This window comes from Micropterus dolomieu, linkage group LG07 (assembly GCF_021292245.1).
Source record: "Micropterus dolomieu isolate WLL.071019.BEF.003 ecotype Adirondacks linkage group LG07, ASM2129224v1, whole genome shotgun sequence".
Taxonomy (NCBI): Eukaryota; Metazoa; Chordata; class Actinopteri; order Centrarchiformes; family Centrarchidae; genus Micropterus; species Micropterus dolomieu.
The window spans coordinates 1262525-1280741 of NC_060156.1; the positions used below are offsets into that span (position 1 = coordinate 1262525).

General features: G+C 48.4%; 1 protein-coding gene across 1 annotated transcript in view; it reads left to right on the plus strand.

The window, feature by feature from the left end:
• The window catches only part of ttn.2 (titin, tandem duplicate 2), a 217544-nt gene that overhangs the window by 146360 nt on the left and 52967 nt on the right, over positions 1-18217 (plus strand). The window contains exons 173-204 of the mRNA XM_046054487.1: positions 739-1038; positions 1210-1524; positions 2129-2352; positions 2501-2651; positions 2739-3020; positions 3194-3496; positions 3612-3917; positions 4013-4294; positions 4501-4688; positions 5741-5852; positions 6021-6159; positions 6599-6762; positions 6851-7002; positions 7130-7286; positions 7435-7716; positions 7896-8195; positions 8479-8772; positions 9081-11085; positions 11212-11899; positions 12012-12276; positions 12393-12719; positions 12810-13094; positions 13186-13485; positions 13579-13881; positions 14012-14287; positions 14442-14741; positions 14835-15137; positions 15596-15895; positions 15986-16273; positions 16377-16679; positions 17232-17534; positions 17642-17947. Coding sequence (XP_045910443.1) covers positions 739-1038; positions 1210-1524; positions 2129-2352; positions 2501-2651; positions 2739-3020; positions 3194-3496; positions 3612-3917; positions 4013-4294; positions 4501-4688; positions 5741-5852; positions 6021-6159; positions 6599-6762; positions 6851-7002; positions 7130-7286; positions 7435-7716; positions 7896-8195; positions 8479-8772; positions 9081-11085; positions 11212-11899; positions 12012-12276; positions 12393-12719; positions 12810-13094; positions 13186-13485; positions 13579-13881; positions 14012-14287; positions 14442-14741; positions 14835-15137; positions 15596-15895; positions 15986-16273; positions 16377-16679; positions 17232-17534; positions 17642-17947 — 10503 coding nt within the window. The remainder of the gene's footprint in view (positions 1-738; positions 1039-1209; positions 1525-2128; positions 2353-2500; positions 2652-2738; positions 3021-3193; positions 3497-3611; positions 3918-4012; positions 4295-4500; positions 4689-5740; positions 5853-6020; positions 6160-6598; positions 6763-6850; positions 7003-7129; positions 7287-7434; positions 7717-7895; positions 8196-8478; positions 8773-9080; positions 11086-11211; positions 11900-12011; positions 12277-12392; positions 12720-12809; positions 13095-13185; positions 13486-13578; positions 13882-14011; positions 14288-14441; positions 14742-14834; positions 15138-15595; positions 15896-15985; positions 16274-16376; positions 16680-17231; positions 17535-17641; positions 17948-18217) is intronic.

Here is an 18217-nt window from a genome sequence, read left to right on the forward strand (position 1 = left end):
AGTTGTGATGTTTCAACTTTAGAATTGTAGTTGAATCATCAAACAGTCCCTCCAGGACTTGGCGGGCCTGACACTAACCCTAACCCTGCATATTTAAACGAGCTGACCTTGGTTCTGTCCTGCAGCTGACCGGGAAGCAGCAGCCTATGTCTCAGTGTCTCGTCTGACGTCCTCCATGTGTTTCTGACATTCTCTCCGTATGTTTTGCGGCGGAAAAGAGTTTTTTCGGGACACAGTTTCCTTTATGTTCGACCACGACACTGCACGTTCTTCAGAACAGTTTCCCTCTTTGGTAAAGAAGATCTGGATCCTGGTCTTCACGTCCCTTTGCTGTTATTTTTGTAAGACAAATGTGAGACATTGGTATCACACATGTCCGCTGCGTGTTCTAAACAAGGAAGTGAGATTGCTGGCGTTGACCGAAAAGTTGCAGTGATTTGGTTAAAATTGCAAGTTGCACTGAATTCACCCTGTTATTGTAAACTGTAAATGTGCTGCGTGAGAATTGGACAGTTATTAGCGAATGAACAATTACCATTTATTTAAAATCAAGAAACAAAAACATTTTAATTGATGACAGGTTTGATAGTCATGTTTGAGGTGGTTTATTCGGTAAAAAAAATAAACATATTTGTTCTTTGCAGCTTTTCCAGAGAATGATATCTTCCCGTGTTGAGGCTACATGAATGTTTCATTTTAAAACAAATGTGACTCACCTTCCCTCCATCCCCCCCCCAGGACCTCCCGGCCCACCTGTCGGACCAATCAAATTTACCGAGGTGTTTGCGGACAGGATCGGCCTTGCCTGGAACCCCCCCACAGACGACGGCGGATCCAAGATCACCAACTACGTGGTTGAGAAGCGCGAGGACAACAGGAAGTCCTGGGTCCACGTTTCCAACGACCCCAAGGAGTGTGCCTACACGGTGAACCGGCTGACGGAGAACCACCAGTACGAGTTCAGAGTCATGGCCCAGAACAAGTTTGGAGTCGGGCCACCGGTGGTCAGCGAGCAGGAGAAAGCCAGAAACCTCTTCAGTGAGTCCAGATCAGCCTGCTCTAATTATGAGTTTTTTCTTTAGTCAAAGGTTCCTTATAAAATTCCTTAACTATGAACATTATTAATTATAATATTAGATAATATTAATAGTATTATTAGTTGGCTAGTTCACTTCCAAGATCAATAACAACATTATCTAAAACCTGCAGCCGTCCCGGGTCAGTGTGAGAAACCGACTGTGACAGACGTCTGTCTGGAGTCCATGACCGTCAACTGGGACGAGCCTAAATACGACGGCGGCTCCTCCATCACCGGCTACATCGTCGAGAAGAAGGAGACCACCGCCAAGCGCTGGGCCCGCGTCACCCGCGAGCCAATCCGCGCTCTGCCGCTGGGCAACAACTGGGACGTCACTGGCCTGCTGGAGGGCGCCATGTACCAGTTCAGGGTCATCGCTGTCAATGCCGCCGGCTGTGGTCTTCCCAGCCTGCCTTCTGACCCCATACTCTGCAGAGACCCCATCAGTAAGAAAGACATTTTCACTGTATTACAGTCGTTAAATATTTAATTTCTCAAACTGTTCATGTCTTCACGCCTTCTTTAAACTCATTAGAGAGCCAGAAAGCAAAAAGACCTAAAAATAAATGTGAAGACATCACTGTTAAGATGTAACATACACACTCTTGTACCTGAATGTAAATCTGACCCTCTACGTAATCACTGCTGGCTGATAGATATCCATTTTCAGCAATAGGCACAAGTTATGGATATGTGAGCCAGCTGGCACGTCAGAAATGGAAAAGCAAAACAAAGTAAAATGAATTTGTGTCCTAAAGGATGAAATCAAACTAAAAAAAATAAGCAAGTAAGTCTTTGAATCAACCTGTTTCTGTAATCGAGACAAGGTCACACCAACTTATAGTCATGCTCATCACCTTAATCGCTGTAAACATTCGTTAGCACAAGGTCCACATACAGGAAGTTTTCCACAACTTTCAGCCAGATTTTGTGGCCTTCATGATGTGACTAAAAGCTCTGGGAAATGTCCAGTAACGTCCAGACTAAACTTCTGTGAGTTTGATCTGATGATGCTGAAACCGAACTTACAGTATTTGTGTGTGCGTGCAGAGCCTCCCGGGCCGCCGACCCCGAAGGTGACGGACTGGACGAAGTCGACGGTGGAGCTGGAGTGGATCCCGCCTCAGGTGGACGGAGGGTCAAAAGTCACAGGCTACATCCTAGAGTACCAGGAAGTGAACAAGGAGGAGGAGGAGAAAAAGGCTCAGAGGAAGCTGCTGATGATGAGCGAGGAGGAGGAGAAGGAGCCCGAGAGCGAGGAGGGCTGGGAGAAGGTACGGAGATGTGAACCTCTTCAGAAATTAGAATGTAATAAAATATGAAACATGAAGACGTTAACAATGAACCTGTTGAGTTTTCATTTCAGTGAATCTGGATAGTTGATAGTTGTTGTGTGTGCCCTGATCTCTCGTCTCTCTGCAGGCGAAGGACACAGAGATCAGAGGAACCAAGTTCGTGGTGGCTGGCCTGAAGGAAGGTGGTCTGTACCGCTTCAGAGTCCGAGCAGTGAACGCCGCCGGAGAAGGAGATCCAGGACTCGTGTCTGAGCTGATCGAGCTCAAAGACAGAACAAGTAAGACATTTAACTGTGGTCCCGACAAGCAGTGTTTCTGATGGTAGGAACATTTTGTTATAAACAAATCCTCACCTTCTCCTCCAGTTCCTCCTGAGATGGACCTGGACGCCTCGGTGAAGGAGAAAATCGTGGTCCACGCCGGTGGCACCATCCGCATCATCGCCTACGTGTCCGGTAAACCCGCACCGCAGATCACCTGGTGCAGAGACGACGGCGAGGTGCCCAAAGAGGCCGTGGTGGAGACGACGGGCATTTCGAATTCGCTGATCATCAAGAACTGCAAACGCCAACACCAGGGCATGTACACGCTGAGTGCCAAGAACGAGGGCGGAGAGAGGAAGAAGGCCATCATCGTCGAGGTCCTGGGTGAGTCAGCCTGACCGGGATGGTCCTTCATCCAGAGAGAAGAACAGTTATCAGAAATTTGTTAAGAGCTGCCGTATTTGCATGTAGATATACCTGAACGTAGATTTAATTAACTTAAAGTAAAACTAGAACTTTTAATCTGAGGTTTCTGTCCGCCTCTCCCCTCCCTCCAGATGTCCCCGGACCGGTTGGTGTCCCCTTCGCCGGCGAGAACCTGACCAACGACTCCTGCAAACTGACCTGGTACTCCCCCGAGGACGATGGCGGCTCAGCCATCACCAACTACATCATCGAGAAGAGGGAGTCGGACCGCATGGGCTGGACCTCGGTGTCCTACACGGTGACGAGGAACAACGCCGTGGTGCAGGGACTCATCGACGGCAAGGGCTACTTCTTCAGGATCGCAGCTGAGAACATCATCGGCATGGGACCTTTCATTGAGACCGACAAGATGGTTCTCATCAAGGACCCCATCTGTAAGTCCGACACACAGCAACCTGAAATATTTTTAAAAATACATCCTGATCCTTTAGGTTGTTTTGTCGAGTCACAGCTTCTGGATTTTCTCATGCTTGTGTTTGTCTCCTCCAGCCGTCCCGGAGCGTCCGGAGGACCTGATCATCACCGCAATTACCAAGGACTCTATCTCTGTTGCCTGGAGACCGCCCAAGTACGACGGTGGCGCCGAGGTGACCGAGTACGTCCTTGAGTCTCGCATGATCGGAAAGGACAACTTCACGCGGATAGGTGGAGAGGACAAGCTGCTGGATAAGAAGTTCACACTGACAGGACTGAAGGACGGCTCGAGCCACGAGTTCAGAGTCTCCGCCATCAACCAGGTGGGACAGGGCAAACCGTCCTTCGCCTCTAAGCCTGTACAGTGCAAGGACGAGCTTGGTGAGTGACGCAACACCACAACAGCAGAATTTATAAATCATGCATTCCATTAAAAAATGTCATTAGCTAAAATTGTTGTCTCCCTTCCACCTCAGAACCACCCACTCTGGACCTGGACTTTAGGGACAAGATGATGGTGAAGGTGGGAGACACCTGCACACTGTCGGGACGCTACAGTGGTAAACCAGCCCCGGCTATCGCCTGGACAAAGAATGGAGAGGAGCTGAAGGCGGATGACGAGATCGGCCTCCACAGCACCACCCGCCACCTCAGCCTGACCATCAGCAAGACCAAGAGAGAGCACAGCGGCCTCTACTGCGTCAGCGTGGAGAACGCCGCTGGGACTCGCACAGGACTCTGCACCATCACCGTGGTCGGTGAGTCGCTGCTCCGCTCAAACTCTGATTCACAGCGGATATACTCCCGGATGCGGATGTACTCCCGATATCCGTGCAGGTTTTAGTGTTTGAAAAATCACCACTGAAGACACTTTTTTGTATCTATAGAACGAGATATAAAGCGATAGGAATGATTTGATCAGCCTGTATAAAAAGTCACCCGTATAAATGCTTCCCCCTGTCAGACCGTCCTCAGCCTCCCATGGGCCCCGTGGTGTTCAACGAGGTCTACAGGAACTACATGGTGATCTCCTGGAACCCTCCTCTGGACGACGGAGGCTGCGCTATCTCCAACTATATCATCGAGAAGAGAGACACCAACAGAGACCTGTGGATGCCTGTCACCTCGTCCTGTACCAGGACCACCTGCAAGGTGTGCAGATCAGAGCTGACATGCTCAGACGAAAAGATAGTTTAACTAGAGAAAACCTGTTTGGGTTAAACTATTCAAAAGCGTGTGAGAAAATTACAGTTAAAGGACAAAAATAGAAGTTATTTGTCATTTCACCAATCAACAATTTACTAAAGAGTCAACAGACTAAATACACAGATCATGTTCCAGGGGCTGATAGTAGCGTAGCTGATCTTTGTAGTAGCGTCCATGTTGATCCCACATTCTGACACATGAACACACACTGAACGACACAACTCTAGAAATGGGACCATCCGAGGAGCACTTGAATGTACTGTGAGCTGCTGGTTGCAATTTGCAACCCTCACCACTAGGTGTCTCTAAAACTTACACACTGAACCTTTGATTGTATATTCTGATATATTACCACGTAAACAGGCAATAATACTACTACAGGAAGTAAATGATTGTATTCTTAATGATTTAACATGACTTTCAACAGGATGTGCAGATGTAACAGCTCTGACATGAAAGACGTCTATGTGTTCTGTTGCTAAAATTTCTGTTCAATTCAATAAACTTTATTAATCCCACTAGGGGCAATTAGTTAAGAGCAGCATGTTTGCAACAGTACATAACACAACTCGCACACATTATTCACAACATTTAAGCAGCCAGTATGTGCACATTTAAAACCCCAAAGGACCCTGTAGGGAGATTAAAAGTTTGATCACCAAAGAGATATGGCTCCGGATTGACAAGTAGGTTTAAAAGGTTTAAAAAGTGCACGCCAACATAAAAAAAACCCCGTAAAAGCACACATAAAAACACGCCTGATTATAATCAGGTGTTCAGCATTCATGCTGCTCTCTGGTCGCACAGAAGCTTGCGCGCCCCGGAAGTGACGTTCACACAACTCAGTTCAATCAATTACTGCTGAAGTTAGCATGCTAACCAGCTAGCCCAACTGTCAACTTTTAGTACTACAGTTATTGAGGTCGTCGATACACAGCCAAACACTTGACAGTAACTCCTCAGTACTGACAAACGCCTCCTGCTGTCTGTTACTTCAGGTGCCGAAGCTGATCGAGGGTCGCGATTACATCATCAGGATCATGGCTCAGAACATCTACGGCATCAGCGACCCCCTGCTGTCCGCAGAATCCAAGGCTAAAGACATCTTCAGTAAGTCCTGACAAACACACTGACAGAGATGTTCATACAGAGGGGGTCACGTAGCCTGCTGAGGAGTCCATTCTAGAAGTGTTGTTAAACCAGCAGCAGCAGGTAGTGCTGGTGAAGCATCAGGCAGTGTCTCATCAGTGGGACTACATTTGTTTGTTTCCATCACAGAGGTGCCCGACGCTCCTAAACAGCCCACGGTAAAGGAGGTTTACCATGACTCCGCCCTCGTCAGCTGGGAGCCACCTGCCGACGGAGGGAAACCTATCACAGGCTACATCGTGGAGAGGAAGGAGACCATGGCCAACAGGTGCACAAACACACAGCGCTACAAACTTCTGTCGTTCGGAGGGTAAAGCTATGCCCCCAGTCCGAGTCTCACCGGTAAACTGTTGGGTATCAACAGTTCAGCTGCAATTTTATGAGCTGCACATCAAGTAATTGGTTAAATTAGGCGATTAATCAAAAAAGGGTAATGTTTTCAAGTGTTCTTATTCGTCCGAGCAACAGTCCAAAACCCCAGAGATGTTGAAAAGCAGCAGATCCTTACAAGGAAAAGCTGCAGCCTAGACATACAAATTTTGGCTTAACAGTTACCTGATTCATAGTTTCGGTAATATATGCATAATGAAACTAGTATCCCAACCCTGACCTTGACCCATAAAATGTGAAAGAGCAAGGCTGCAAAACAGAATATGAACATGTTTGTCAGTGGCTAACAGATTAGCTGTTAATGTTTCTGCTTTCAGGTGGGTTCGCTGCAACACAGAGAGAATCCATCCGAAGGTGGAGTACTGGGTGACGGAGCTGCTGCAAGGCTGTGAGTACGAGTTCAGAGTCAGCGCTGAGAATGAGGTGGGAGCCGGAGACCCGAGCCCACCATCCAAACCCGTCTTCGCCAAAGATCCCATCGGTAAGTTCACCTCTTACAACAACACTTAATTGCATTGCTATTACTGTGCCAACTCACGACAAGAATACCTACCTGTCCTTTGCCACAGTGAAACCCAGTCCACCGGTGAACCTCCAGGTCATCGACTTCACCAAGGAGTCAGTCACTCTGTCCTGGCAGCCTCCCACCGACACCGGCCGAGGAAAGATCTTCGGATACCTGCTGGAGTTCCAGAAGGCTGGAGAGGAGGAGTGGAGCAAGGTAAGGCGGCTGTCCAATTACCATGAAATCTAACAGCCATGGCCCCCCTAACTGTCGCATCTTCTTATTCTCATTAAATCTGTAGTGAACCTTGATATTGGAACTCTTGTCCTGCTTCTGTCCTCAGGTGAACCAGACTCCAGACTCCTGCCAGGAGACCAAATTTAAGGTGATCGGCCTGGATGACGGTGCTCTGTACCGCTTCAGAGTCATGGCTGTTAACGCTGCCGGAGAGTCTGACCCGGCTAACTTGAAAGAGCCAATCAGAGTGCAGGACAGACTTGGTGAGTCGTCATTTCAGTGGTTCAGTCTTATCTGAACCACCTCGTAACTCTGATTGAAGAAATTCTGTGTGATATTACAGTGTTAATGACCGGTAAATCTCACTAGTTCAACTGTTAATGTCTCTCCTGTCGGTCTTCTACACCTCAGAGGCCCCAGAGCTGATTCTGGATGCCGGAATGACCCGAGAGGTGAAGGCCATGGCCGGTACTCACATCACCCTGATGGCCTTCATCAAAGGCGTCCCGTTCCCCACCGTCACCTGGAAGAAGAACGACGCCGAGGTGCCCACCAGGGCCGACATCGAGACCAACCAGGAAGGCACCAAGCTGGAGATGAGGTTCTGTAACCGTGGTGACTGTGGAGACTACACCCTAACTGTGGAGAACTCCGTTGGATCAAAGACCGCAACATGCACCGTGCTAGTCCTTGGTAAGAATTGAAAAAACTAGTTTTGGTTTGAATACATGAGTGTGATTTAGCAGTTTGGTGAGGATAATCAGTCTTAACTGTGATTGATATGATACATGTAGTTCATTCCATTTTGTATCTTCCACTAAAGAGAAGTCAAAGTTGACAGTTTCGTGACGTTCCTGATATGTTTTCTTCAGATAAACCTGGTCCCATCCAGCACCTTCGGGTTTCTGACATCAGGAGTGACTCCGCCTACCTGTCCTGGAAGGACCCAGAGGACAACGGCGGTGCTCGTCTCACTAACTTTGTGGTGGAGAAAAAAGACACTGCGTCCACTCAGTGGGTCCCTGTCTGCTCAACATCCAAGAAACGCAGCATGATGCTGAAGCACCTGATGGAGGGCACATCGTACTCGTTCAGAGTCGCTGCTGAGAACCAGTACGGCCGCAGCGAATACGTCGAGACACCAAAGGCCATCAAAGCAATGAACCCACTCTGTGAGTAAAGCACAGTGGACACATGATCGGCAGATGAATATGTAGTATGTTGTAGTGGGAGTAGACCTCAGAAAACAAACAAAATACTTTGCAAAAAGTACTCTTCTTGAGATGAAACATAGCAAAATGGACGTTTTTGTACACATAATTTGGTATGCCACTATGTAAAAGTATAACAAAGCAATTGTGCATTTCCTTAAGCACCAAGAAAGGTGGAGTCTGTATTGTGAATGCGTTTCCACTCTCCCGTTCACCCTAAATGTCTTTCCTTACGTTCCTCCAGTCCCTCCTGGTCCACCTAAAGACCTGCACCATGACGACGTTGACAAAACTGAAGTGTGGTTGGTCTGGAACTGGCCCGACCGCAATGGGGGAAGTGAGATCACAGGCTTCCTGGTGGAGTATCAGGAAGAGGGAGAGAAGGAGTGGGACGAGTGGAAGACCGTCAGCATCCCTGAGAGTCATGTGACTGGTCTGGAGGAAGGAAAGACCTATCGCTTCAGAGTAAGGGCTGAGAACGCCATTGGCCTTAGCAGACCCGACACCACCGTGCCCATCCTCTGCCAGGAGAAACTGGGTGAGATACAGAACAGAACCAATAATCTACGTCACCTCTATAAGATGAAATTTATGCTTGATCAGCTATAATTAATATATAGATGGAGAATGTTTCAGTTTTATTTCTCCGTTTACAGTCACCAGCTGTAGCACCAATATTTGTGTAGTTGTAGGTCCTATTATAATATTTTTATTATCATTATTATTTACACATCAGCAGCCTATCCTCTTAATGTGGGTTCTGTTTGTCAGTTTGCGTTGGTTACTTCAGTGTTTAATTATGAGTGTAGTAGCATGGGGTAACTTCCTCTGCCTTCATGCTCACAGTGCCTCCAATTGTCGAGGTGGACGTTAAGCTCACTGAAGGCATCATTGTGAAGGCTGGCTCCACCATCAGGCTGCCAGCTATCATGAGAGGAATCCCCGTTCCCACTGCCAAGTGGACCATTGAAGGAGAGGAGATCACCAGCCAGGGTAATGTCAAGATCGACACTGACAACTTCTCCACTGTGCTCAGCATTAATGACTGCACCAGGCACCACACCGGCACCTACCTCCTCACCGTGTCCAACCCAGCTGGAACCAAGACAGTGGCCTTGAACGTCACTGTCCTGGATGTTCCCGCTGCTCCCATTGGACCTGTCAACATCCTGGAGGTCACTCCAGACTCCATGATGATTGAATGGCGTCCTCCCAAGGATGATGGCGGTAGCCCCGTCACCAACTACATTGTGGAGAAGAGAGAGTCCAGCAAGGAGACCTGGGGATGTGTGAGCTCTGGAAGCCTCGCTACCAGTCTCAATATCACTCGCCTGCAGAGGGGAACAGAGTATGTGGTTCGCATTCGTGCTGAGAACAAGATGGGCATCGGCGCTCCTCTGGAGAGCAAACCCACTGTCGCCGAGCACACCTTCATGCCACCCAGCCCGCCTGGTAAGCCACAGCCCTCTGATATCGCAGAGGATGCTGTTACACTCGGCTGGACCATGCCCTTGGCTGATGGTGGCAGCCAGATAACTGGCTACATCATCGAGCGCAGACACAAGGGAGGAAAATGGATCCGTGTCAACAAGACGCCCTGTAAGGACCTGAGGTACAGAGTCCTGGGTCTGTTTGAGGGTAATGAGTACGAGTTCAGAGTGTTTGCTGAGAACATTGCCGGCTACAGTGGCCCCTCTCCCACCTCTGATCCATGCAAACCGTGTAGGCCCATCACTGTCCCCAGCCCCCCTGTCAACCCCAAAGTTAAAGATTACAGCAAGACTACCGCTGACCTGGTGTGGACCAAACCCAACAAAGACGGAGGCAGTCCCATCCTGGGCTACACTGTGGAAATGAAGAAGGCCGACACTGAAGAATGGAAAAAAGTGAACCTGGACAACTTCATCAAGCAGTGTGCCTACACTGTGAAGGGTCTGGAGGAGGGCGTGACCTACAGATTCAGAGTCTATGCTTCCAACATGATTGGAGATGGAGAGTCCAGAGAAGTCCCAGAGTCCATCACTGCTCAGGACATCCTTATTCCTCCAGAGATTGAGATGGAGGTCACCTGCCGCGAGCGTGTTACTGTGCGTGTCGGACACAACATCAACATCATTGGCTACATCAAGGCTCGTCCTGACCCAGAAGTGCTTTGGTCAAAGGAGGAGACCGTTCTGGAGAACAGCAAACGTGTCACCATCATTCAGAACTTCCCTGTGGTCCACTTGAGGATCAAAGAGGCCACAAGAGCTGACCATGGCAAATACGTCCTGAAGGTTTCAAATGAGGGCGGTGAGGCCTCTTGCACAATCACAGTCAATGTGTTAGACAGACCCAGCCACTGCCAGAACCTGCACACAACCTATGCCACCAAGGACTCATGCATGATCAATTGGGAGGCCCCTAAGGACAACGGTGGATCCGAGATCACCAACTACATTGTGGAGTGTCGTGAACCCAGCATTAGCATGTGGTCTATGATCTCTTCCAACTGCACCAATCGCAAGATCAAAACCAAGCTCATGGAGGGCCATGAGTACCTGTTCCGTGTCTGCGCCGAAAACAAGGTTGGACCAGGACCTTGTGTGGAGACCAAGACCCCTCTGCTTGCCATCGACCCCATTGAGAAGCCCGGTGAGCCTGAGAACTTCAGAGCCACTGACATTGGTAAAAACTACGTCTATTTGAGATGGAGGAAGCCTGACTATGATGGTGGCAGCCCCAACATCTCCTACAACCTGGAGTGCCAAGCCAAAGATGCTGAGGAGTGGACGAAACTCAACACGGGCACTCTCACCGACACCTTCTTCCTGGCTGACAAGTGCACTGAGAACCATACGTACACGTTCAGGTAGGATACTTCATTCTTCCTTTAAAAGTTCATGGTGTTTGTTCTGAAAGGTTTCTCTTTTCTCAGAAATGGTGTTTTTTGAGTAAATTACTTTTAATTAATAATTGTTATAATTTTTTTATCTAGGGTGCAGACCGTTAATGAAGGAGGAGAGAGTGCCTGGGTAAAACTTGCCGACATTCTGGTGAAAGAGGAGATCCAGAAGCCTGTCATTGACCTGAAGCTGGCTGGAGCTTTGACAGTGAAGGCCGGAGAGTCAGTCAGGATGGAGGCCGGCCTGAGAGGAAAGCCCCAGCCTGAGGTCAAATGGACCAAAGACAAGGCTGTCGGAGACAACCCCAGAATCAGCTATGAGACTGGCCCAGACTACTCCAAGTTCCTTTTGGTCAAATCCAGACGCACTGACACTGGAAAGTATATCATTACAGCCACCAACCCGGCCGGCACCTTCACGGCATACGCCAATGTTAACGTCCTGGACGTCCCTGGCCCCGTGAGGAACCTCAGGCTTACGGGAATTGGAGCCGACAAGTGCAGAGTGGTGTGGGACGGTCCAGAGGATGATGGAGGTTGCGAGGTGGACAGCTACATCCTTGAGAAATGCGAGACCAGGAGGATGGTCTGGTCCACATACTCCGCCTCTGTGGTCACACCGTACTGCAACGTCACTCGTCTGGTGGAGGGTAATGAGTACATCTTCAGAGTGAGGGCTGAGAACAAGATGGGAACTGGCCCTGCCATGGAGAGCAAGCCTGTCACTGTCAAGACTCAGTTCAGCAAACCTGGACCCCCTGAAGCCCCTGAGGTCACCAAGGTAAGTAAACTTCTTCCTCTTTTATAGATGTTCTATGTTTTAGCCTGATTTCCACTTTGATACTGGTATCAGTGTACAAGTTACTCACAGTGTTAATATCATTGTGATGCAGGTCAGTAAAGATGAGATGACTGTTGTCTGGGCTCCTCCTGAGAATGATGGAGGAAAGTCAATCACCGGCTACATCCTGGAGAGGAAAGAGAAGAGGGCAGTGCGCTGGGTTCCCTGCACCAAGAGCCCCATCTCAGAGAGGCGCATGAAAGTCACCAACCTGATTCCCAACCATGAGTACCAGTTCAGGGTGAAGGCAGAGAACGAGGTCGGCCTGGGAGAGCCCAGCAAACCTTGCAGACCCGTTGCAGCCAAAGATCCCATCGGTGAGTTTGCAGTTGCTGTCATAGTTTAGTTTACCTTTGTAAAGCACAGGAATCCCCTGTGTCTTCTGGTGTTTGAGTATTTGTATTGAACTGTGTTTTGCTGTCTCTGTCTGCAGAGCCCCCTGGTCCCCCTGCAGGTCTGAAGGTGGGCGACAGCACCAAGACCTCAATCACCCTGTCCTGGTCTAAACCTGTGTACGATGGTGGTGCCCCCATTATCAACTACAGCCTGGACATGAGGCTGAAAAGCGAGGCAGATCCTGAGAAGCCCACAGAGGGCTGGAAGAGAATTGACACCCATGGCCCATTGGTACTCACAGAGTTCACCATCGGCCAGCTGGATGAGAAGGTGGAGTACGAATTCAAGGTGTCCGCCCAAAATCAGGTGGGCTGGGGACGCCACGCCTACTTGAAGGAAGCCGTCTCCCCCAAGGAGATCCTGGGTAAGAATGAATTGTTACTAAACCCAACAGCAACTGTGCCTTAATAAATTCATTGTATTGATCAACATCAATGTGTTTCCATGGCAACAGAGGCTCCAGAGATTGACCTGGATGCCAGTCTGAGGAAAGGCCTAGCTGTCAGGGCAGGCTGCCCAATAAGGCTTTTTGCTGTCATCAGAGGAAGGCCTTCCCCCAAGGTTACCTGGAAGCGTATGGGTGTGGACAATGTGGTCCGCCGAGGTCACGTGGACCAGGTCGACACCATGTCCTTCTTGGTCATCCCCGAGAGCACCAGAGAGGATTCTGGGAGATACTCGCTGACTCTGTCTAATTCAGCTGGAGAGAAAGCCGTGTTTGTCCGTGTCAAAGTCCTTGGTGAGTCACAGAATAATAATGTTCTTTAACAGTATTTTCACTGGTAAGGAAACCGTACAATCAAAGAGATTCTTAAATTCCTCCTCTGCAGATACTCCCGGTCCCGTCGGTGGCCTGGATGCAACCGACATCACCAAGACAACAGCTCAGCTGTCCTGGTTGCCACCAGAGAATGACGGTGGCAGCCCCATCCTCAACTACATTGTGGAGAAACGGGAGGTAGATAGGAAGACATGGTCCAAGTGCATAGAGGACCTGAAGAAGACCAGTTTCAAGGTTACCAACATGACGCCTGGCATTGAGTATTATTTCAGAGTCATGGCCTGCAACAAGTACGGCATCGGAGTTCCTCAGGACTCGCCAAAGTCCTACCTGGCTGTTGATCCCATCAGTGAGTGTCACCACAAACTGTGTGAATCTGGTTTAGATAGTCAAATCCCTGTGTTCCACTGTCTTCCTAACTCCTGCTGTGTGTTGCATTCAGGTGAACCAGACCCTCCAAAGAAGATGGACGTGTTGGAGGTCACCAAGAATAGTGCCACACTGGGCTGGTTGAAGCCACTCAGAGACGGAGGAGCTAAGATCAACGGTTATGTGGTGGACTACCAGGAGGAGGGTGCACCTGAGGACAAGTGGACACCTTACTCTGTGGTCAAAGACCTGACCATCGTGGTAGTTGGTCTGAATGAAGGAAAGAAACACAAGTTCAGGGTGGCAGCAAGGAACTCAGTGGGAGTCAGCCTGCCGCGAGAGGCAGAGGGAGTGTTTGAGATCAAGGAGCAGCTCAGTGAGTAGACCAGCTTGAAATCCATCTCAGACTATTTGAAATCAGAAAATTAAATATTCCCTGATGAATAAAAATTGAAACCCTCCAATTTATCTGTGAAGTAACTTTTAGTGTTTCTTCTTCCTTCCAGTGCCTCCTAAGATCATATTGCCAGACATTGTGACATTTAGAGCTGGATCCAAGATGGTGGTTGAGGCCATTGTGGCAGGTAAACCTGCTCCCTTCTGCAAGTGGAAGCAGGGCAACGAGGACGTGCTGACCTCTGACCGCCTGTCCGTCGTAAAGACGCTGACAACCTGCACGCTTATCATCAAGAATGTGACGAGAAAGGACAGTGGCTACTACAGCCTATCGGCTGAGAACAGCGCCGGCAAGGTCAACCAGATCCTCAGAGTCACCATCATGGGTCAGTTTGAACAACAGACGCTGCTAAAGCTCCTGGTTCTGAAATGAAAAGATACCGATAATACTTAAAAAGTGATTGATAAATAACAAACATTGATTAGGTGTGTACATCTATCGTTGAAGTCACCACTGACTCATCCCCTGTGTATCTTCAGACATCCCTGGACCCCCTGAAGCTCCTCTAGAGGTCACTGAACTAGACATCGATGGCTGCACGCTGCTCTGGAACTCCCCACAGGAGGATGGTGGCAGCAACATCACCAACTATATTGTTGAGAAGTGTGACGTCAGCCAGGGCGACTGGGTTACACTGTCCACATCCTGCACCAAAACCAGCTTTAGAGTTACCAAACTGACAACTGGCAAAGAGTATGGCTTCCGAGTCCGTGCCGAGAACAGGTTCGGCGTCTCCGAGCCCATCTACTCTGAGAAGATGATAGCCAGATATCCATTTGGTGAGTCTGAGCCAAGAAATGTTTAGCTCCATTACTGGTTACCAACAGTACAGCGATGAGACTATGTACTAACTGTTTTGTTTTTCCCCAAAGATCCTCCCAGTGAGCCCAGAAACCTGCAGATTAACAGAATTAACAAGGACTTCGTCATCCTGTCATGGGAGCGTCCCAGCAGCGACGGTGGCAGCCCCATCACTGGATTCTGCATTGAAAAGAAGGAGAGGAACAGCCTTCTGTGGGTGAAGGCCAATGAATCTCTGGTCAAAGCCACCCAGTACACCTGCACTGGCCTGATGGAAGGCCTGGAGTACACCTTTAGGGTGTCTGCACTCAACCAAGCTGGACAGGGCAAACCTTGCAAACAGACTGACTTCATCATCGCCAGGACCGCTGTTGGTACGAAAATTTCCTTCAGCTGATCAATATTCAAGATTGTCATGATTTTAGAAATTCCACTTCCAAGAAAGCATCCCTGCAAAACAACACTGTTATCATGAGATCAAGAGAAAATATTTTTTAATTGTCACAAGAAAACAAAATGTAATTAATATGCAACACTTTTTCATTTTTCTCAACCAGTTTCTTAATTTTTTATCTCATAATACCAGACTTAAAAATTAAGTATGAGCTTCATTCTAAGGTACACTTTCAAGCTAACTGAATTGAGAGACAGCCAGTCGTCACTGGAGTTAGTTTTTATGTAGCTTTTATTTGAATGCTCAGCTTGAAGCTTGTCTTCAGAGCTTTGACACCCGCCAGGTTCAAACTCATGTTCTCTCAACCCCAAACTTCAGTCGTCTTCCTTGCTCAGACAGCATAACTGAGTCTACAACTATTTGCTTCTTTCCATTCAGACCCACCAGGTAAACCCGAGCCCATGGATGTGACCAAGAACTCTGTGTCATTGATCTGGAGCCGTCCCAAACACGACGGCGGCAGCAAGCTGATTGGCTACTACGTGGAGTACACAAAGCTCCCAGAGGAGAAGTGGACACGCTGCAACGCCAACTGCATGAACATCCAGACAGAGAGCTACATGGTGACCGGCCTGGAGGAGTACCAACAGTACCAGTTTAGAGTCATCGCCAAGACCGCCATCAACATCAGCCAGCCGTCTGAACTGTCAGACCCCATCCCTGTCATTGCAGAGAATGGTACACCTCAACACAGCAAGGAATACTACGACTGAAAAAATAAATTATTGAGAAATCATGGTGATTTTTCTCTGTCTTCCTTTTGTGCAGTTGCTCCTCGTGTGGATCTGGGCGTCAACATGAAGAACCTGATTGTGGTGAAAGCCGGAGAGAACGTCTTCCTGGATGCTGAGGTGTTCGGCAAGCCACTGCCGAAGGTGTTCTGGAAGAAAGATGGAGCGCCTCTGGTCCTTGCTGAGGGAATGAAGATGGCCCAGAAGAAACATGTCCATCTGCTGGAGCTCTTCTCCGTCACCAGGAAGGAGTCTGGAGACTACACCATCACTGCTGAGAACATCAATGGCAGCAAGTACGCAACCATCAAGGTCAAGGTGCTCGGTAAGTTGGATTTAATATTCATTTATTGTTGTCTTTTCTCTAAGAAAGCATGTTATGTGTACAAATAAACAAAGAAGCTAACCTCCCACTGTTTCCCCTGCAGACAAACCAGGCCCCCCGGCTTCAGTGAAGATTTCTAAGGTGTTTGCTGACCGTGTTAAGCTGCGATGGGAGCCCCCACTTGCAGATGGCGGCTCTGAGATCACCAACTACATCATAGAGAAGCGCGAGACCAGCAGGGCCAACTGGGCGCTGGTGTCATCCAACATCCATGGACATTCGACCGACTGCTCAGTGGAGAAACTCATCGAAGGACATGAGTACCAGTTCAGAGTCAGTGCTGAGAACCAGTATGGTGTGGGAGACCCAATCATGACTGACCCCGTCATGGTCAATAACCCATATGGTACGTTTAGACCTGTGTAGCTAAAGCAACTACTGGATAGGGAATGTAAAACTGATGATAAAATGGGCAACTTTTTGAGCAATGTTGCTGGGCAATGTTGCTGGTGTCAAGTCTGACTATGTTTTGAACGGATAGCTGCGGGGCGGGCGGGTGGCGGAGTGGTGGGGGAAGGGGATTACAGTAGTAATCTTTATTTATTACCATTGACGGCAACATTGCCCAGCAACATTGCTCAAAAAGTTGCCCCGTGTATCATCAGCTTAAGAAAACCTTTACTGCAGTAAGGTCCATTTGAAAAGTACAAAACACAGTAAAAAAGAACTTTAGACATTCACTCTTTTCTTCATTTATTATCCAAAATTCTAGTGTGAGCATTAAACAATTTGCCTGACGTGGCCAATGTGTAAATCATTCATCAGTCTTGTTTTAAATAATCACATTTCTCTGTGTTCAGACCCTCCAAACTCACAATGTTGCTCAATATTTACGAGACAGCACATTTTGCCTGTTGATAAGACTCAAACACTGACGGGAGATTTTTATGACCATCAGATGTTCCTGGTCCATGCGAGCCGCCTGTCATCACCAATATTACTAAGGACTCCATGACAGTGAGTTGGAAGGCCCCAGCCAATGACGGCAAGGCCACCATCCTGGGCTACATGGTGGAAAAACGTGAGGCCACTGAGCTGGCATGGGCTAAGGTCAACCGCCGTCCGGTCATCGACAGGACTATCAAGGCCATTCAGCTGACCGAGGGCTCTGAGTACGAGTTCAGAGTCATCGCCGTGAACAAGGCTGGTCCGGGAAAACCCAGCGACGCATCCAATGCCGCACTGGCTGTCGACCCCGTCTGTAAGTATCTGCTTTAGAAAAAACAATGCTTTAAACAGACAGGGTTGTGGAATGTTTGTAAAATGTGAGAATAATAGGCTAACAAATGTGTTTCAATAATTTTCCAGATCCTCCCGGCCCGCCTGCCTTCCCCAAGGTGGTGGACTCTACCAAGACCTCCATCAGCCTTAACTGGACAAAACCGGCCTACGATGGTGGCTGCGAGATCATCGGCTACCTGGTGGAGTGTAAGCGAGCTGACTCTGAGACCTGGATGAAGTGCAACGTTGCAAAAAAGCTTCAGGCCACCAAATTCCTTGTGACCGGCCTCCTTGACGACACTGAGTACCAGTTCAGAGTCTTCGCTGTCAACAAGATCGGCTTCAGTGAGCCCAGTGAGGTCCCTGGAAACCACATGCCCAAGGACATCCTAAGTACGCTCTTCAACACTTTATTATACCGCTTTATTCTGATTACTAACCCCTGAGGATGAACTCGTTTGAATGAGGTGTTTTCAGTTATCACTTAAGGAATCATACAGAGCCCCTGAAGTCTCGTAAGATGTTTTTTTTTACCCTGTGCCCACAAGTTATTATCTTATGGGAACAAAATAATTAACTTGATAATTATGATCTTATGTGCACAAGTTATTATCTTGTTCCCACAAGATAATAACTTGCGCACAAGATAAAAAATATAATGTT